Source organism: Hydra vulgaris, chromosome 13, assembly GCF_038396675.1.
Source record: "Hydra vulgaris chromosome 13, alternate assembly HydraT2T_AEP".
Taxonomy (NCBI): Eukaryota; Metazoa; Cnidaria; class Hydrozoa; order Anthoathecata; family Hydridae; genus Hydra; species Hydra vulgaris.
The window spans coordinates 10,451,018-10,472,500 of record NC_088932.1 but is presented as its reverse complement, the minus strand read 5'-3'; the positions used below and the strand labels follow the sequence as shown (position 1 = coordinate 10,472,500).

The 21,483-nt window shown below is 26.3% G+C and overlaps 1 protein-coding gene across 5 annotated transcripts in view; it reads right to left on the bottom strand.

Annotated features, from left to right (window-relative positions):
* LOC100210184 (sodium channel protein 1 brain) overlaps positions 1 to 21,483 on the bottom strand; it is a 68,309-nt gene that overhangs the window by 20,458 nt on the left and 26,368 nt on the right. For all 5 annotated transcript variants that reach the window (XM_065816302.1, XM_065816305.1, XM_065816306.1 and 2 more), the window contains 7 exons: positions 14,524 to 15,090; positions 14,008 to 14,196; positions 13,559 to 13,744; positions 5,192 to 5,350; positions 584 to 743; positions 420 to 469; positions 1 to 342 (listed from right to left, as the gene is read on the bottom strand). The exon at positions 1 to 342 is cut by the window's left edge and continues 102 nt beyond it. In XM_065816302.1, the coding sequence (XP_065672374.1) occupies positions 1 to 342; positions 420 to 469; positions 584 to 743; positions 5,192 to 5,350; positions 13,559 to 13,744; positions 14,008 to 14,196; positions 14,524 to 15,090 (1,653 nt within the window). The remainder of the gene's footprint in view (positions 343 to 419; positions 470 to 583; positions 744 to 5,191; positions 5,351 to 13,558; positions 13,745 to 14,007; positions 14,197 to 14,523; positions 15,091 to 21,483) is intronic.

Sequence of the window (21,483 nt, the reverse complement as noted above, 5' to 3'; positions counted from 1 at the left end):
TAAAACAGTTTTAATTCCACTACTATTTTTCAAACAAAACACAAAAAAGCTGCAAAAAAGTACACTTTTATTTTCCAAGTTTATGTCGCTGGTCTTCAGTGGCAATTCTTCTTTGTTGTAAGTCTTTAATGGTTGACATTCTTTATGAGGATCACCATTTTTACATGAAGAGTCTTTAGAAAAACTTCGACTAATTTTTTTATTTGAATAAAGAAATTGCGGTTTCAGTTTAAAATTGTCTTGCAATAAATTAATCCAATTTCTCTCCGAAGTACTTTTTGTTATTTGATTAACTTTTTCTTTGCTTGACAATGTTTCTAGTTTTTCAGAGATGCTATCAATCTATTTGAAAACTTCTTTTGTAAGATTTTGGAAAAACCTTATTACCTAAAAATTATTTTAAAAATAAGAAACCATACCCTGAAAACATCATTTTCTTGTGATTCAAAATTCTCTTGATTAGCAGTCACTTAAAAATAATTAATATATAAAAAAATTAAAATAATAATAATATAAATAACAAATAATAATAACTATCAAGATAACAAGCATAAATAAATGCAAAAAACCAATAAAAATAAACCTTCTAAAATGCTCTCATGTTTTTTAAAAGCCCTTCGTACAGAATTCACTTTTTTTACAGCTGTCACCCAATTTAGTCTTGCTTTTCTTTTTTTTAGGTTTTCTTCCATAACACGTACAGCAAAAGAATTCAAAAGCAGAGCAACAAACAAGTTCAACACCTGTAATCACACATCATAAATACTCTAAAATATTGAAAACTTAAAAAAGTTTTGACTAAAATTTTAAATTGACTATGAGGCCTGAATCAACTTTTATGCAAGAAAAAAAAAAATATGAAAACATAACAATAAATATAATATACAATAACAAATTATTTTAATTAGGGATACAGAGTCCCAAAAAGAACTCTGGATTTGAATGTCAAAGAAAGATTACTTCTTCCTAGTTTTTGGTATCCAGGAACACTAATAATATAAAAAATGCTTATGGACTATTATTGGTAAAAAATATTATGATTTAGGTTAGAGGAAAAACAATTTTTTGAACCTGGAGTCCTAAGGTATAATCCAAGGGCTCCTAGATTCAGGATTCCGGGCTTAAAAACAATATGCTTCAAATCATTAAATTTCATGAGTTTTTTTTATACAGTAGATCATAAGTCAACCAATATGTTCAGAGCTTCTGGACACCAGAGACCAGTAAAAAATAGAGATATTAGGCCAGATTACATTTGGAACTCCGGATCTCTGATTAAAACAATATATTACTTAATATTTATTTTTATATACTAAAATTAACAAAACAGTAACTAACAGTACAATGGATAAATAGTAAATGAAATAAAAATTATAAATTAATAACAAATACAAATAAAGCTGAAAAAATAAAAAGGAAAATAACTACTATAATATTTAAAGAAAAAATTTAAATTTATATAATGTATATATATATATATACAGTGCTCGAAGCGAGGCGGGATGCCATCCCGCCACTTTTTTATAAATCTCTCTATATAACAATGATTCCCGTTCCTTTTTTTTCTCCACTTCGAGCACTGCATATATATATATATATATATGTATGTATATATATATATATATATATATATATATATATATATATATATATATATATATATATATATATATACAGTATGCAACAAAATTATTCATACCCTATCAAATATGTTGTAGCAATAAAAAAAATACCAAACTGATTAAAATAATTTAAATTGAAATTTAAAAAATGTTTATATAACTAAAACAGTCCCAAACAAGTACATTACCACCTCAGTGCTTGATGGTTACTTTTATAGTTTTTTTGTCTAAGGGTTTTCCTTTTCTTTTCCATACATTTGGTCTTTTTTTGGAATTCTTTAGTTCGAATTTACTTTCATCAGACCATAAAACTGATTTCCAGAAATCTAGTGTCTTTGAAAAGTACTTTTTTGCAAAGGCAAGGCATTTAGTTTTATTTTTTTTTGAAATAAAGGGTTTTTTTATAACGCAGGATCCATAAAACCCTGCAGAGCAAAGTCTACATTGTATTGTTCGTTTAGAAACATTCACATTTAGTTTCTCTTTAATAGCTCTGGCAAAAATAACAGGCTCTTGCTTTACTTCTCATACAATAAGCCTATCTTCTCGAGATGTTGTTTTTGTTGGACGGCCTGAACGTGCCTTATTTTGCACACTTTCAGTCTTTTTATATTTTTGTATTATTGATTGTATCGTTGCTTTGCTTTTATTATTTTTTTCAGCAATTTTTCTATACCTAATGCCGCTTTCATGATCATCAACAATCATTTGCCGTACATCAACACTAATTTTGTTGGTCTTAGGCATTTTGGAAAACTTTTGACATGAAACAGAAGTTATTCAAATATTTAAAATTTAACGTCTGTAGTGTAGACAAACAAAAATAAATAACTTACCAGCAAAAACAATCAAAATATAAACATACAGCACTAAATAATTCAATAGGTATGAATACTTAAGTCGTATTTAAAATTGCACTTTTTATGTTATATACTAAATATAACCAAACATAATAACTTGATATCTTAATTATCACCACAGAATTATTCTTAATTATCATGTTTACACATACTTAATTTTTCATAGCAATAAAAAGTAAACACGTCAGAGTATGAAAACAAAGTTTAGAAATATGCTTGGGTTATGAATAATTTTGTCGCATACTGTGTGTATATATATATATATATATATATATATATATATATATATATATATATATATATATATATATATATATATATATATATATATATATATATATATACACACAACTTTTTTAAAAAAAACAACTTTTTTAAAAATAGTCTGCTCCACTTAATTAAATGTGTTTTATATAATACAAAAACACTAGGTTTAAATTTTTTTTGAATAAAAAACGTTTTTAGGGGTGCCTCAAGACCCTTAAAAATTTGAGAGGTCCCGAATATTTTGAAAAAGTTTTCCTAAAGTATGTCAACCTGGTACTCAAAAGAAGCGAAATTATATAAAAACTTCATAAATAATAATCAATTTACATAAAAAACATGTTTAAAAAAATTATTTTAAAAAAACTTAAAAATATTGACTTTTTTTATTTTAATCTTAGAAACAATAGTTTTTAGGCCATTATATCTGAAAAAAATATTTTTATGTAAACTGATTATTATTTTTTAAGTTTTTGTATAATTACGCTTCTTTTGAGTACCAGGTTGACATACTTTAGTAAAACTTTTTTTTTAAAGTATTAGGGACCTGTCAAATTTTTGAGTGTCTTGAGGCACCCTTAAAAATATTTTTTATTCAAAAAAATTTTAAACCTAGTGTTTTTGTATTATATAGAACACATTTAGTTAAGTGGAGCAGACTATTTAAAAAAAAGTTGTTTTTTGAACCACCCTAATATATATGTATATATATATATATATATATATATATATATATATATATATATATATATATATATATATATATATATATATATATATATATATATATATATATATATATATATATATATATATATATATATATATATATATATATATAATGATACAAAATGATAAAAAAGTTTGAAAAAAACCACACAAGTGTGGAACCACAGACCTTAAAAATATAAAAAAGAAGTACTGAGTTCGAAAAACACAATACTTTTGCTCTCTGGTAGAGAAATTGAACACACAAAAAACACAAAAAAACACTATGAAAGCTGAGCTCTATAAGTTGAAAGAAAAATATCAACTTTGTAGAAAAAAATGTTTAAAAATTACAAAGTACATTCTTAATTCTATACTAAAAATCTTAAAAGTAAACAATAAATGTTAAAAATAAAACAATTTATCTGTGTTTTAGTCGATATATTATTACTGGAACATATTACTATACATCTTGTGTTCATTGTTGTAATCACCAGTAACCTCATTGTTGTGCACCAAATATACGCCAATAAAATTGGTGCACTGGATAAACAAACATTAAAATGCATAAACAAAAACTATTCTTCAATAAAAGATACTATAATATGCAAAAATATAAAATAATATATAAATTTCATAAGTTTTTATATTTGTCGCAAGTCACCAAAATAATAGGTGATGCAAAGTCATTGAGATCATGTCAAGATTACTTTTAAACTGTCAACAAAATCATTATTTTTTCCTCATTAAGTCTTTTATTAATTTAAAGACTTGAAGTCTAAATTAACTTTTCAACAAAATTGCTTTTAAACAATCTATTAGGAAAACAATTTTTTTCTTTCGCGAGTTAAAAATGTAAATTTATTATACAAAAATTATCTTTTGCTTTGCGCAACTTTGTTTAGTAGTCATCAACTGTTGCTAATCACATGATTAACTCAGTTATGTTAGTGTTTTTCATCGGTCAACTCAGCTATATTCCATAGTTATGGTTTTTTTAGTTAAATTAGTATTTTCTATTTGTTAAAATTTTTTTACTTTTATCAATATCATGGCGTTTTAAATCCAAAAATACTTTTATTCATTATTTAATACATGATATGTTTACTTTTTAGAACAATTAAGAACAATCTCCACTTTTTAAATCATTAAGTTTTATTTCTGGATAATATAATCATCTGAAGATACCAAGTCATTCACTTATTTACATTGAATAACGTATAGAAATTAATTGTATGTTGACTCAAACAGCATTGCATTTGTTTGGAATATTCCATTATAAAAATTCCAAAATAAAATTCCATTATTAAAATTTGCATTATAAAAAAAGGTTAAAAAGTTTTTTTTATGATAAAAAAAATAAAAAAAAACCTTAAAATAACTTTATAACAGTAAAATTAAAATTTTTTTTATTTTTAAACACCTATAAACTATTACTAAGAATATAGTTTATGGTTTAAGTATGATTCACAATTCAGACGAAATATTACTGCTGGTTATTTTCTTTTTATAAATATTATGTTTCATTAATTATTTTATTACCATCATTATTATTCATTCTACAGGAGAAGTTCATCAGGTAAAAAACAGATGCTTTCCATAAACCATTAAATATACACCAATAAAATATATATAATAAAATAAAATAAATATAATAAATAAATATAAAACAAATACAGTACAAAAAGCAAAGGTAAAAAAACAATAAATAATAAAATCAAAAGCTAATTTGAGTACCAAAAAATTTCCAACAAAAAGTACAATCAAAAAGAATGGTATAGACCATGTGCCAGCCACAAGCATGGTATCATGAAGAGGTTCTATCCATTCACCACACAAGACTCTGAAAATCATCATAAAAGAATGATAAAAATCAATGAAATTCCAAACAGGAATCTAAACAAGAGTTATAAAAACATTTGTAGATTATAAATATTAAAACATTTGTATATTATTCAAAAATGATACTTATAAATAAATGTAACAACAAAAATAAATAAACAAAAAATAACTTAAGATATTTTTTTGTATTTTCACTTTTTTATTTTTTTTCACACTAGGCTAACTTGTTCATAGTTTTCTTTTTTAATATATTATCAGTGTTGTATGCAACATATATAAAAAAAATTCATCATTAACAAAAATTTTATTACACTAAAAGCAAACAATGTATTGAAAAAAAAAGATACTATCTACATATACCCTAAATTTGATTAATTAGTGTTCCTCAGTAATTAATCATACTGGAGTGCAAATACAGAAAAATACTGCAGCATGAAGAATAAAAAGAAAGTAATTGTACTTATAACAAATAATAAATAAAATAGATAAAGAAATAAAATAGTGACTAAAACAACTATGCTCTATCTTATCTTTGTATTTTTCATATTTAAGTTCCCCAGTTTAAATTTTAATAAAAACAAGCATAACAATATGTACTGAAACAACCATAACAACGTGTTCTCAAATAACCATAACAACAGATGCTGAAACAATTCAATTTATTTAATGGAAGATCAATAATTTCAAGATTATGTTTTATAAATTTTTTTCTTTTATTTATTTCTAGTTTAAAATAAAAACTTCTTTTTTTTTTTTACTTTTATTTAAGAATATAATAAAGAGTCAATACTAAAAAATTACTAATAAAAAATAAAATTAAATACTAAGAGTCAAGAGTCAAAGTAAAAGTTTCCTTAAAACGCCATTTAACGTTAATAAAATTAAATTATTATCATCTTATGGCGTCATCTTAAAATAAAATTAAACTATTATCTTATATTATATTATGTTATTATTTATTATTATTATCTAGTCTAGTCTAAGCAACCAACTTTCAACAATTGTCACATCGTTGTAATGTTGCTTCTTTTTCTCTATTCTATAAATACTATAATGGGCACTGCTCTAAAGAGTGCCTCTTGTGCTATTTACTAAAATTCATTATTGTGTTACTTGTCATCAAAGCCTTTCCAGTCAGGTATAATTTTATATATCTCATTGATATTCTGAGATGTCCTGCCAGACCTCAGAACTTTATAATATTAAGTTGTGAATAGATCTTTTTGTATGTACTTAAAAGAATTTTGATCTTAGTTATAACAATGCCATCATTTTGTGCTGCTATAAACTGTAGAAATAAGAGTGAAAAAAACTGTAAAAATTTTTCATTTTTTCGTTTTCCTAAAGACAAAAAAAGGCAAGCTAATTCATATATTATATAAAATACCTTTTTATTTCATAATAAGTTTATAAAATTATTATTGTAGTATTTTAAAACATATTCGTTTATTGTTTAATTTTTAGATGTAAACAGTGGGTCATCAACTGTCATAGGAAAAATTAAGATAAAAAAGATTTCGTCAAAAATTCTAGATTACTTAAACAAATTCGACATTAAAAATCCAAACAAAAAATCCAAAAAAAATGTGATGGGTCTATAAAACAAATTTTAAATTTATCCAGGAAATACTAAACATACTTGGCTTAGCGAATTCTATTTCATAGTCCTCAAACTTTTAATCCCTTGCAAACGATATTCTGTGTACCAAGTCAAATCTGTTATTTATTATTTTTGTCCCGTGCATTTTCAGATCTTCAAAATTTTCTACTTGATTGTTTTCTTTATTAAAGCTACATGCTGATGCAATAAATCTGCTTGAGTGCAATGTTAGTCTTGTTATGGATGAGATTTCATTAAAGCAGCATTTAGAGTATGATAGAAATTCTGGCAGGGTTTATGGTATGAAAAATGGAAAACTTTCTAATCAGGCTCTTGTAGTTATGGTTAGGGGCTTGAAAAATAAAAGGAAACAACCAACAGCTTATTTTTATAATAATTCTACAGTACCAACAGCTGACTTGGCTTCTTCGCTATGTGAAACCATTTCTAAGGTTCAAGAAATTGTTTTACACATTTGATGTGTATTTTGTGATCAAGAATCGACTAGTATAGCTGCCTTACATTTTCTTCGGTTTTTCATAATCTCCTTCCAACTCATGTTAATTTTGATCCTCTGCATTTAGTAAAAAGTTTCAGAAACAATTTACGAAGACATAACATTGACATTAATGGTGAAATTGTTTGTTGGCAACGCATTCAGTCTCTGTACAATTTAGACAAAATAAACTCAGTGTGTCTAGCGCCAAAACTAACAGATAGACACTTAGACCCTGGTCCTCTTTTATCTATGAAGTTCAAACTTGCCATTCAAGTTTTTAATTATCAGGTTGCTTCTGCATTATATTGCTGCTCTAATACAAATTTACTTCCTTTAATTGTATTACCAACAGCAAGATTTGTTGAACGCATAGATACTTTATTTGATATGTTGAATTCATATAAAATATATGCAGATAAACCAGCTTGGAGTGCTCTTTAAAAGGAGCCAGTATTTCTCAATTGGAAGAGTTAAAGTATTGGATTGAGAAATGAAAATTTTGTAATGTTAGAAGTCAAGCAAGTATATTATGTCATTGGGGGTTTAAGAGTCACAATTAACAATGTTCTAACCTTAAGTAGAGAGCTATTTTCTGAAGGTTTTCAGTTTGTTTGTACTTCTCATTTTAATCAGGACTAAATTAAGAATTTTTTTTTGAATTATTTGAAGTAAAGGTTGTTGAAATAACTACCAAATGTTAGACAATTTTGAGCTGCCTATTGAAACGCTTTATTACTTTTATTGGTAGAAAAAAACAAACCCAATAGCATAGAGATATAAAGGATTCAAATTTTGAAATAGCTTTCAATCTGAATGATTTTATGAAGTGCTGTTATTAAACAACCATTAATTGTGGAATTTATGAAATAGAAAATAACATACTTAAAGGAATATCTTATTTTTGTTCAGGATCATTTTATATGTTTACTGGAAAAATTTTAATGCAACCAAATGACCAAGTCCTTTTACACATGGCTGATGGCTTATTCAAAAAGTTAAGTTATGTTATAGGTGTACAGGGCTTCTAATGAAGAAAATCAACAAGCGTGTTATATCGCGCTCGTAAAATTAGAATATGTTTTCATCGAGCGTGATTATGTGCGCTCAAAATAACGTCGGCGAGCGTGATCATGAAAATTGCTGAAGGTGATGCTCATAAAAAGCTTTTTATTTTTCATATCTTTTTTTATTTGTTACATAATTATTTCGTCAAAAAATGTTTGAATTAGTATCACACTCATGAAAATACTACAACAAAGTAGATTTTTATACTTACAAACTTCTTGTATATTGTCAGATTGTTATAAAAAAATAATAACAAACAAAAACGCAACTTCTTATTAATTTAGTGTTGAAGTATAATTTAGTAATGGTTTTTATATTTCTTGATATTTTTTATTCAAATTAATTATTTGATTTTTTTCTAAAATTTTATATTTAACTTACATTTTTTTATCTTAAACAAATAACACAAGAATAATTTGAAAATCTTCTTTTTTAAAAACTATTCATTATAAGTTAAATAACAGATTTTCCCCTCAACTTTTGTCAACAGTGTTTCCTCTTCTACATTGTCAAAACTGAATGCAGCTAATTCATCAGTTATGTCTTTATCAGCACTGTCTATTTCATCATCGTCATCAAAAATTTGATTTGTAATCAATGTTGTTGCTGTTGTCATATAGTCAACTGGATCATCATTAACTTGACCACTCGTCTCTTATTCAAATAAATTTCTTTTGCTCACTTTTTAATCAGGATTATTTCTTCTTTTGACAAGCTTCCATGGTTTCCTAATATCATAATGCTATCATTTAGAGTGTCGTGATTCATAGATTCAATGATAAACAACTTTAATACTTTTGTTAACTCTTAAAAGTCTAACTCTTTATGATATATATAAAAAATCCACAATAATAATTATTTAAAAATAATACATTTTCTGCGTAAATAACATTTTCTATTTTCACTAAACTGTGCTAAACTGTTAAAAAAAAAATAATGTTGATTGGATGAATAGTTGTCTAATTTATTAATTTATTCATTCTTATATGCGTGTTTATTCATTCTTATATGTGCGTTTATATGCAAGTCAACTACCCATAAAATCTCTAATATAATTTTATATAAAGAATAAATTGGCTTTTATGTTTTTGTATAGATTTATTTAAAATAAAAATTAGGTTGTTGCCAAGATTGTTTGTACAGTTAACTGTCATGATTTTGCTAAGTGGTGTAAAATTTTATTTTCTTAGCAACTATCTTAGCAAGTATCTTTCTTTTAAGATTTTACGGGAAAAAAAAGTCAGACAAAATATTGTCTATTTCAAACCAGAGATAAAACAATCGAGGTCGATGTGTTTCGAAGTCGAAGCTTCAACATCGCTAAATGTTGTGTGTGAACGTGTTTCGAAATCATTAAAAGTTGTATAAAATTTAACATTAATAATGTAGTCATGTGCTGAGCTGCAGCATGACGTACAATAACTCGTTTAGTACGATTATCAATTTTATGTTTGCCGCCACTATCCTTATAAGCTCCATAACTAATACCAATCTTGAAGTAATCATTAACCACTTTTGTAGATCTTTTAATTTTCTTTGTAATTTCAAATCGTTGATTCGATAATATGCTAGTTACTGTGCTAAACATTCGCTCCACGCTTGAGTTTGATCCGGAAATTGCAAAGATAATTGATATAACTTTTAATAAATTAAGAAACTTTGACTTTTTGTACAAGAACATCGATCTCCAAATTTCTCCTGTCTGGCGATTGCGTACCATTGCTTTAAAATTGGTTCTTGAATGAATCAAAAAAAGTTTCCTATCTTGGAAAACTAACTTTTCATTAAAATTGGAATGTTCCAATGGTGTTTTAAAATGCATGGATAAAAACTTTATTTCTTTCAAGCCAAACTATTTAATAAATGTTGACATCGTTACTTTGTTTCTTTTTCGAATGTCCTTGATTGCGAACATTCTAAACAATAGAATCGTTTTAAATTTGAGTTAAAATAAATAATAGTTAATAAAAAACCTATACTATGAACAAAAACTAATTTTATAAATTACTCTAATATTAATATTTATTTTTATTATTAACGATGTGTGGAATATTACAAACAATAAATCAAATAAATCTTACTTGGTATTTTCACAAGATTAAAAATACTCTGCAGTTTCAATTTTCTTATAATGGTTTTCTAATTTTCTATTCTTATTTTATTTGTGCATTTTTGTATTCACATTGTGTTTACACGTGCACATTCCATTATTGAAATTAGTGACTATTAATGACTTTAAACTGCTCATTCATTACGTTAGTGCAAAAGAGAACGACTTGGTGCTTTTTATATTTTATATCAGTGCTTTGATAATAAGAATATCTTTAATAAAAAATTTTTTAAAAATATTTCATGAAAATAAAAAAATAATCCCGAACTATTGGACAATTGTTATTTTATACGCTTGTTATAAGCTGAACGAGCGTTGTTTATCTGCCTTGAGCGTTTGAAAATACCATTTACGGGCGCATTTTACGAGCGGAGTGCGATCGCGCTAGCTTCACTGCAAGCCCTGGGTGTACTAGAGATGTAATCTTTCTTAGTTCAGTTGACAATCCATCAGCTTTTATGTCACTAGTTTGTGAAATGGAAACAACTTTTATTAAATTTATTGATAAATATCTTGAAAGAGATGAACTGGTCATGATTCTCATCAATAAAATTAAAAAAAAATCATTTTCAGTTTTTGCACAATCAACATGAAGAACATGTGCTTTACTTGGAAAAAAACATTGTTCTGTTTTTGTTGTTAAAAGAATTCTTTATTTCATAAAATTTTTAAACAAAGATAAAACCCATGCAATAAGTCAAATGCAATAAAAATTGCATGTATTCTTTATAATTAATATATTATGATACTATTTTTTCAATTTTTTTTTTTAAAACAATGTGCTAATAACTTTAAAAAAATTGTTATATTTTTTGTTATTACAAGAATTTTTTATTTCATAAAATTTTTAAACAGGAACATAAACCCACCTAATAAGTCAAACTGCAATTTCAAAAATATTGTACACATTGCTCATTGATATATAATGATATATTATTTTTTCAATTTATTTGATTGTTATGAGATTTTTTTGTTCTAAAAAAATTAAACTAACTTTATGTTCTACAAATTTTTTTCCCATAATCATTTCATTATTGTTTTTTCCCCCAATATTTCATTCTTATAGAAACATTCTAGTGGTAATCTTAACAAAATTAATGGATCTTAATGTTACGAAATTGATATATCTTAAATACAAAATTGAGATATTTTGCAACAAAGTTTATTTAAAAAAAAACTATTTGTGTTAGTTAGGAAAAGGTCTGGCAGGACATCCCAGAATTCAATTTTGATCAATTAATAGGAGTTTCCCAAAGAGGATAGGCTTTACTTGTCATTCAATTAAGTCTCATCCGATTGCTGTGATTTTTCCTAAGTGCTCCAAGTCTAGCTTTTTTTCTCGAACATCAGTTCTTTGGAACTTGCTCCCATCATCTTGTTTTCCTGATTTATATAATTTGCAACCTTTCAAGTTGTCTGTCAATCATTATCTTTATAACCGTTATTATATTTATTATGTTATGTATTATTATATTTATTGTTTTATTTATAAACTTCCAGTAGCTTCCATTTCTAATAATGGTTGCTTGCAGCCTTGTTGGAAGTGAAGATGTCAAGTTTATGTTGTCTTTTTAAAAAAAATTGTTTTAAAGACCGGAAAAAGTTAAAAAACTTTTTTTTTAAAGTTTTTTAATTATTTGATATATATATATAAATATATATATATATATATATATATATATATATATATATATATATATATATATATATATATATATATATAAATATATATATAAATATATATATATATATATATATATATATATATAAATATATATATATAAATATATATATATATATAGAACCCTTAGATGTTGTCCGAAAGTTTTTTCCATATTTTGTTGACAAAAAGTAAAAATTAAAATGCAAGACCGGAATTTTTTTTTTATTAATTGATAGACGTCTGCCCCAACCAAACCCTCAGTCGATGAAGCAGCACTCCATTGCGAGTCAGGCTATTTGTCAATCAATGCAGCAGCACTCCCTTGCAAGTCAGGCTATTTGTCAGTCGATGTAGCAGCACTCCCTTGCGAGTCAGGCTATAAGATAGTCGATGTAGCAACACTCCGTGCATGATTTATAGTAAAAAAAATAAAAATAAAAACATTTTATTAAAAAAAATAAAAATAAAAACATTTTATTAAAAAAATAAAAACAAAAACATTGTTTATATTGTTAAAAACATTCAGAATGTTTTAAAAACATTCTGGTCAATTAAATTTGCGTTTTTGCGGCTTTTTTAAAAAACGAATAATTTGTAATTAAATTAATGGTTTTTATTTTGTGATAACACGCAAATGTTGGACGAAAGTCAAAAGTAATTAAAAGTGACGTATGTGTTGGCGTAAGAATCACTTTTTTCCTTCCGCTCTTCCCAAAGACAACAAACTAAAGAGTCAGGCTATTTGTAAGTCGATGTATGTACTAAAAGATATTGGAACCAATACAAATTATCCTGTCGCACTAAGCCTTTTATGATTTCCTGCATAACATGCTATCCAAACAATCATAACTACCAGAAAGAAACACAGCAGTATTGTGATTTGTTTTTTGTCCATAGTGATTCAGACCTTTAATCTTATTAAAACTATAATTCCATTTTTCTCCTTTATAAGACTCCCATTACTTCGTTTATTAGATTTCCATTATCTCTTTCATCAGATTTCTATTACTTCATACAACTACTTTAATGTTTAATCAAAATTATCATGATCTAAAGATAATTATTTCTTGTTTTTCAACTTTTTCTTTTTCAATTTGTTATTAAGTCAAATTTTTTTTTTTTGTTGGATGTTCTTTTGTAAAAAAGATTATTTGTAGACAAGAGATCAGTTTGTAAGTTTCCTGATAGTTCTTTCAAGATTGCTTTCTGGTTGAATTCTCCATTAAAAAAAAATATTGTGGTCAACCATAAACTGTAACCTACTTTAAACACACACACATAAAAATTACATATAATGTTTACATAACATAGTCTTAAATTCAAACCTTTTTGTTAGGAAATACTTCAGGTTTATACTTATGGCCAAAGCATTTTGTACCAATCACAGCAAACATGTATAAAACAATAAGCAATATTAATGTTATGCTTCCGAGGGCTGTTAAACTTCTTGCAATAGTAGTAAAAAGTAGACGCATTGTTTTCCATGATTTTGCAAGTTTGAAAATTCTAAACTTTAAATACAAGTTATTGTATTACCCTTATTGTTTTTTTTCTTTTTAATTTAGTTTATTTTTTTAATTCTCTGCTAAAAAAAATAAAAAAATAAAAACATGTAGTTGAAAAACTTCTTTGAGTTTTTTCCTTGGATTCTTTTTATAGTACAGGAGTTTCTATTAGTAGATCCCTTCACTGGAGTTTTTTTGAAATTCTAACAAACAAAGCTTGTTACCCAAGTTAACCAAAATACAAAAAAAAAGTTACATCAAAAACTTACAAGCCGCAAAGATCGAATAATGGTAAATCCAGTCTGCGTTGAAAATGAAGTTGTTTCAAGTATAATTTCTATAATGCTGAGAACTACTACCAAGCTATCCAACAAGTTCCACATTTGTTTTGCGTAATGTTTTAAATTAAGTGCTATAATTTTTAACAGCATTTCTGCCAAAAATATTGCAGTAAATAGCTAAGAATAAATAAACCATAACAATAGAAACTATAAAAATAAACTTTTATAATACTTTTATAATTTTATAATATTTATAATATATTTTATAACTTTTATTTGATAAAAAAGATGTAGCTAAATATTCATTTGAAATATTTATATTTATAATAATAATTTATAATAATATTTATTAAAAATATTTATTAGAAAAGTGTTTCAACAACAAAATTAATAAAAAAAAATTTAAAAAAAATTTAAAAATAGTCTGTAATAACAATTCTTAAATAATAAAATTATTAATTTAACTTTTTTATTTAAGTTACATAGTACTTACATAGCACTTACATAGTTAGCTATCCTCAGAGAGTTTTTCAGTTTTACTTGCATATTGTGTGTTTCCAATGCAAGGCAAACTGTATTCATTAATATAGAAACTAGAATCACATTATCAAACAAAGAAGAAACAAGAAACTGGTTAAGTTTTTTCCTAAATTTCCGAAGATAATGAATTGGAGAAGAAAATCTAATGTAATATTCAGATGCCAGTGTTGATTGAGATGCTAATCTTTTCCTAACAGATGCTTGATGATTCCTTGAGAAGTCATTTTTAGGATTTATGCTTGATTCAAGATCGCTACAACTTGGTACATTTTTTCCATTAATTATAGTGTTGCGAGATTCAACTATAGTGTCTTTTTTATTTATGCTAGCTAGCTCATATGTCATTCTCCTTTGTCTGAGGTTCAGAGATTCATCTTGCAGTGGTAATGCAAATGTGTTAGAATTTAGTTTCATGCATGAAAGATTTTTAATTCTATCAATAATAGAATTTTCAACAATAATTTTTGGAAGAATATATAAATCATCATAATAGGGTGATAAAACTTGATGTAAAAGACGAAACTGTGCACTCTAGGTTAAAAAAAATTTGTAATTATTTAATAAATAAATAAAAAATAATATATTATTAAATATTAAATTAAAATATAAATTATAATATGAATATAAATAATAATAATAATAAGGTGAACTAGTCAACTATAATTAATTTATTAGTTTAATTACATTGCTTACGTTGAAAATATAACTATAATCATATTTTATCATAATAATAATCACATATTCATTAAATTAATTTTTATCCAACAGTATCAGTCTTTAAAAAACTATGTTATGTTAAAAGTAATTTTCATAATTTTTTTTTTTTTTTGTTAAACTGTTTTCTAAAATTATGTTATGTTAAATCAGTTGTTTTTTAAACTAGCCTAAAATTATTATAAGCTAAACATGAAATTAGTCAGTTTATAACTGATTTTTATCTTCTTATAGATTCAATAAAAATAAATTGTGTAGTAACCTAATAATAATTCAAGTCTCCAAAACAAATTAATTTAGTAAAGCAGATAGTATCAACAATAAGGGCAAATCTGTAATTCCTCCCTTGTATGGTTCAGACTTTGTCACCTCACCTAAAGACAAAGCTGAATTGTTTGCTAAGAACTTTTCATCAATATTATCTCTTGATTCCACTAGTTGCGTTCTACCTGATATAGCCGTCGAACAGGTTGATCCATTGCTTAACATTCATATCAATCCAGCTTCTGTATCTATATAAAGTGATTTCCTGCTCAGACTCTTATACAGCTTGTGGCCTGGAAACATACCTGTTACAGTTTTGCAGAAGTGTTCTCCTGAGCTGTCGTCTATTCTTTCAAAACTATTCAACAAGTGCTTATCAGAGTCTTTTTTTCCAGCCTGCTTGAAAGCCGCATCTGTCATCCCTATTTTCAAAACTTCTGGAGAGCGATCTAATTTGTCTAACTACCGCCTCATTATTTTTCTTCCTATCATAAGCAAGGTTTTTGAATCTTTAATTAACAAATACTTAATCTCTCATCTTGAATCTAATAACTTACTTTCTGATCATCAATATGGATTTCGATCTTCTCGTTCTACAGCTGATTTGCTAACAGTAATAACCAATAGAATTTATCATGCATTAGATAAAGGTGGAGAGGTTAAGGCAATTGCTCTTGACATTTCTAAAGCTATTGATAAAGTTTGGCATGCTGGTCTTCTCCATAAGATTTCTTCTTACAGTGTATCTGGTAACATCTTTAAGATTATTGAATCCTTCCTTTCCAATTATAGTATAAAAGTTGTCCTCAATGGACAGCACTCTTCTCTTACTCTGTAACTTCTGGGGTTCCTCAAAGTTCTATCCTTGGCCCTATACTCTTTTTAATTTACATTAACTCTTTTTAATTTATATTCTCACATCTAAGGTGGCATTGTTCGCTGATGATGCTACCATTTATTTTTGTCATGATAGGAAGCCAACACTCTCTGATTGCTTGGAGGGGGCATTCGAGCTTGAAAAGGATCTCACTTCTGCTACAGCATGGAGCTCGCAGTGGCTGGTAAACTTTAATTTAGATAAAACTCAGTTTTTTTTCAGCCAATTGTTATTCCAATAACTTAGATCTTCCTATAATCATGAACGGTAATGTACTCGATAAGTCATCTACCCTTCATCTTCTAGGATTAACTCCTACTTCCGATCTTTCATGGAAACCATATATCAAATCCGTTGCAAAGTTAGCATCTGTTAAGATTGCATCTCTTTATCGAGCATGACACTTTCTTACTCCGGATTCTATCTCTATAATTCTCAAATCCAGCCTTGTATGGAATACTGTTGCCATATCTGGAGCAGATCTTCTAATGATGCCCTTTCTCTTTTAGACAAGGCCAACCTACAACTATTATCACATCGTTGTAATGTTACTTCTCTTTTTCTTTTCTACAATTACTATAATGGACACTGCTCTAAAGAGCTAATGTCTCTTGTGCCATCTATTAAAATTCGTTCTCGTGTTACTTGTCATTCAATTAAGTCTCATCCTTTTTCTGTGACTGTTCCTAAGTGCTCCAAAAACTCATACTCCTCTAGTTTTTTTCCTTGAACATCAGTTCTTTGGAATTCACTTCCTTTATCTTGCTTTCCTGATTCATATAAATTGCAATCCTTTAAGTCGCCTGTCAATCGTTATCTTGCTCTACAATCCTCATCTTTTCTCTTCCAGTAACTTCCAACTCTAATTAGTGGTTGCTTGCAATCTTGTTGGAAGTAAAGATGTTAAAAAAAAAGAAAATCACACCATTATCAAATCGATGATACCATTTACTTAGATTAGTAATTTGTTTCAGGCTGTAAATTAGGAGGGCTGTAACAACAACTTTTTTTAAGTTGAAATAAATACAAGTTTGCAAAAGTTAGAGTTACACGATTTTTTGATTTGCTAAAAGATGCAATTCTATTTATTAAGAAATTGTGTCTAATTCAAATGTTTATAACCTCCCTAAGATCTAAATTCAGATCTTAGGCAGAAAATTTAACTTAAGATCTAAATTTGTGAATTCCAGTAGTTAAATGTTAAAATAATGGTAGTAGAAGTTAAAAGTTAAAATAATGGTAGTAGAAGTTAAAAGTTAAAATAATGGCCGATTGATGTTTATTGGCCAATGGCAGTGTTTAACTTTGTTTATTGCTTTAAATATTTTATCTGTATTTACTGTATCTCAGACTTTTTTTAGTTTTTATCCCTATTTTAGTTTTTTTCTCTTTTCTTTTTTTATTCCTATTTTAGTCTCTAGAGTTTTTTCATATGCAACATTTTTTTTTCATATGCAACTTTTTTGGACCTGTTAGGCTGAAATAATTTCACTTATTCCCACTTAATATTTAGTTTTAAGTTTGATGATCAAACTGAAGCAGCACAAAAACATTGTATATATGTATGTATATATGTATGTATATATGTATGTATATGTGTATGTATATATGTATGTATATATGTATGTATATATGTATGTATATATGTATGTATATGTATGTATATATGTATGTATATGTATGTATATATGTATGTATATATGTATGTATATATGTATGTATATATGTATGTATATATGTATGTATATGTATGTATATATGTATGTATATATGTATGTATATGTATGTATATATGTATGTATATCTATGTATATATGTATGTATATGTATGTATATTTTAATAAAATATTATAAACAGTGTTATGATGTGTAAATTTTTTTTTTTGAAACAAGATTAAATTTGGTTTTGATGATGATAATATAATTTGTTCCAAATTAGTTTTTTGAGTATTGAAAGGAGTGACAACAACTTGCTTGAGCAACAACCATGATGGTATCTGTAGTAAAGAAAATAAGTGCAACATTGTGACAACGTGAAAGTGAAAAAGAAAAAATTTAATTAGAAGAACCAGCTCAAATATGACAATATTATTCCATGCAAAGAATAAATGTAAAGGAAACAAGAAAATGCCAATTGCAAGTGTCAACTTTTAAAAATGTCACCCCTCTAAAGTCATTTAATGACATAGTGGGTGCCATATATTACCAAAAATATTTTTCTCATAAAGTATATTAAGTTGGGTCTCAAAAGAAGTTTAATTTCATAGAACTTTTATAAATAAAAATCTTTTTTTAATGTAACCTTTTTAAAGAACATCCCTGCCAGCATTGTGATGCGGGTGCCGTGTGGAACCTGTATGGGATGTCAAATGGGAACCGTATGGAATTTGGCCATGGGATCTATATGGGTACTATACAAGCCGAATAAAGAACAACAAAAAATTTATCAGATGCTCTTTTTTTTTTCCTGTATTGCCCCAGAATTTTCCTGGATATATTTTTTTATTTTTTACTGTGTATAACTTGGATTTTTTATACCTTAAATTAACAACAATTTGTTTAGAGCAACTTTTTTCATTTTAAACAAATAAAATAAATAATTAAATTATGATAATATTTTATATAAGTTTTAAAAGCTAAATGTTTTATATGCAAATTGAAAACACAAGGACATATGCATGTATGTTTTATTAAATAAAATAACCTGTTATAACATATGCAATCAATACATATAACAAGTGTTTGCTGCTGTATTCTTTACGTTACATTTTTGCTGCTGCATTATGTAGACTCTATATGTTCTTTTCTGTGTTTGATACTGTATTTGAAATTCATTCTTTTCGGCCGTCTTTGCCTTTATCTTGAGTAATACCAAACCAAGCAGAAAGTGCTACTTCAAGAAGTTTTTTTTGCGATTTATTTCAACTAATGTAACACCTTAAGTGTTACGTTAGTTGAAATAAATCGCAAAAGAAATGTCACTATAGTAAATTTCTTTTGCAATATATTTTATCCAAAAGTATGGCATTAGGTAGTCTCAAAATATTACAATAAAATATTATGATTTGATTTATTATGTATATCTTCTTGATTTAGTAGGTATATATTGATTACATATTTAACAACAGCTCATTTTATTTAATAAAACATACATGCATATGTCCTTGTGTTTTCAATTTGCATATAAAATATTTAGCTTTTCAAACTTTTATAAAAAATTATCATAATTAAATTAATCATGTAATTTGTTTAAAATGAAAAAAATTGTTTTAAACAAATTGACGTTTATTTAAAGTAAAAAAATCTAAGTTATACATTGTAAAAAATGAAAATATATCTAGGAAAATTCTGGGGTAAGGGAAAAAAGAAAAAGTAGCCAATAAATTTTTCGTTTTTTTTTTAATATAGTACACATATCAAATCCCATACGGTTCCCATTTAGCATCCTGTATGGGTCCCACATGGCACCTGCATCACAATGTTGGCTGGGATGTTGTTAAAAAGTGTCTTAAAAAAATGCCTTTTTTGTTTGAAAATGTTTTTTTACAATAAATAAAATAAAAAAGATTTTTATTAAAAAACAATTTTTTTAAACTTTCTAAAAAAATTTCACTTCTTGTAAGACCAACTTGATATACTTTGGAAAAAAATTTTTTTTTGGTAATATACAGCACCCACCATGCCATTGAGTTCCATAGTTCTGCTTATCCTTGGTAGAGTTAATAAGATCAGACCCATGTATTAGAGATGAAATGTTAGACATTACTTTAATAATGACACTGTTGAAGATTTTCTAAAAGTTTTAAGAACCGATTTTCTGAGATAAAATAGGAATAATGGTCCTCAGCGTTAGACATTAGCAACCTTAGAAAAGGATAGTGTAAGGGCTTGATTTAAAAATGACAAGAAACAATAAAAGTTTCAATGCCTGGTTAAATGAAGAAAATCATAAAAGAGGCACAATTTTTGACAGAGAGAAAAGACATCAACCATATCAACGGAAAAATACAATAAAAATCACTAAAAGAATCTCAGTCAATCAGTCAATCGCAAAAGAAGTGTGATGATAGAGTGAATCTGATATAGGTGAAATATGAGATATATATTTTAGTGAGACCGTAACTTGATCAAAACCACCCAAAGAAGAACAAGAAGAAACTGACAACAAGCTAGGGTCAAAGACTAGACACAAATCAAGGAGTGAGGGTAAATTCTTTGAAAAAACAAGGGGGAAAATTACCACTTTGAGTAAGAAATGACAAATATTAAAAATATAAACACAAAAGAATAGTGTTCAAACCAGATTTCATGTGACTTTTATAGTCTTTGAGAATCAAAGGACAAAACCCAAGATGGATATTTTCCTTTAATATCCACATTAAAACAGTTGAGTTTAAATTAAAGTCTCACAAAGAGCAAGTAGTATTGTAGCAACAGAAGTTTTTATATGTAATGTAACAACAGATTAACTTATTTCTCCGGAATGACAGAAAGAATTTCAGATTGAGATCAAGTAATGAAAAAGCCAACTTCAAATAAACCTTAAGAGCAAGTAAGTCTGGTGAATTTTGCAATGTGATATTCAAGGGATGAAAAGTTACTTTAGAGATCAAAAATATTCTAAAAAGATAGATTGAAACAACTAGGTGATGACGATAATTTTTTATAGAGTTCTATAGAAGTAATATTAATATTGATAAAATACAAAAAATGTAATGGTTTTTTTTTTTTTTAGAGCTGTATCCTCATTAGGAGATAACAGAAGATATGCATAGCAACTACCAAGAAGGCAAAAGCAAATCCCTACAAGTACAATCAAGAAGAGCATTTTTAAATACGATTCTATTGTATGTTTATAGTATTAATCACTATTAACATTTAATATTTATTTAAATTTATAGTTTATTAATATACATTTATAATTAATACTTAAAAAGTCTTTTAAAAAACAAATTTAAAAATTAATTGGTTTAAACTAGTGAATTAACGAAGTTAATAGATCTAATTTTAGTTGACCAAATCTGGTCTAAATTAAAAGTTAGTCCATAAATCTGGTCTAAATTAAAAGT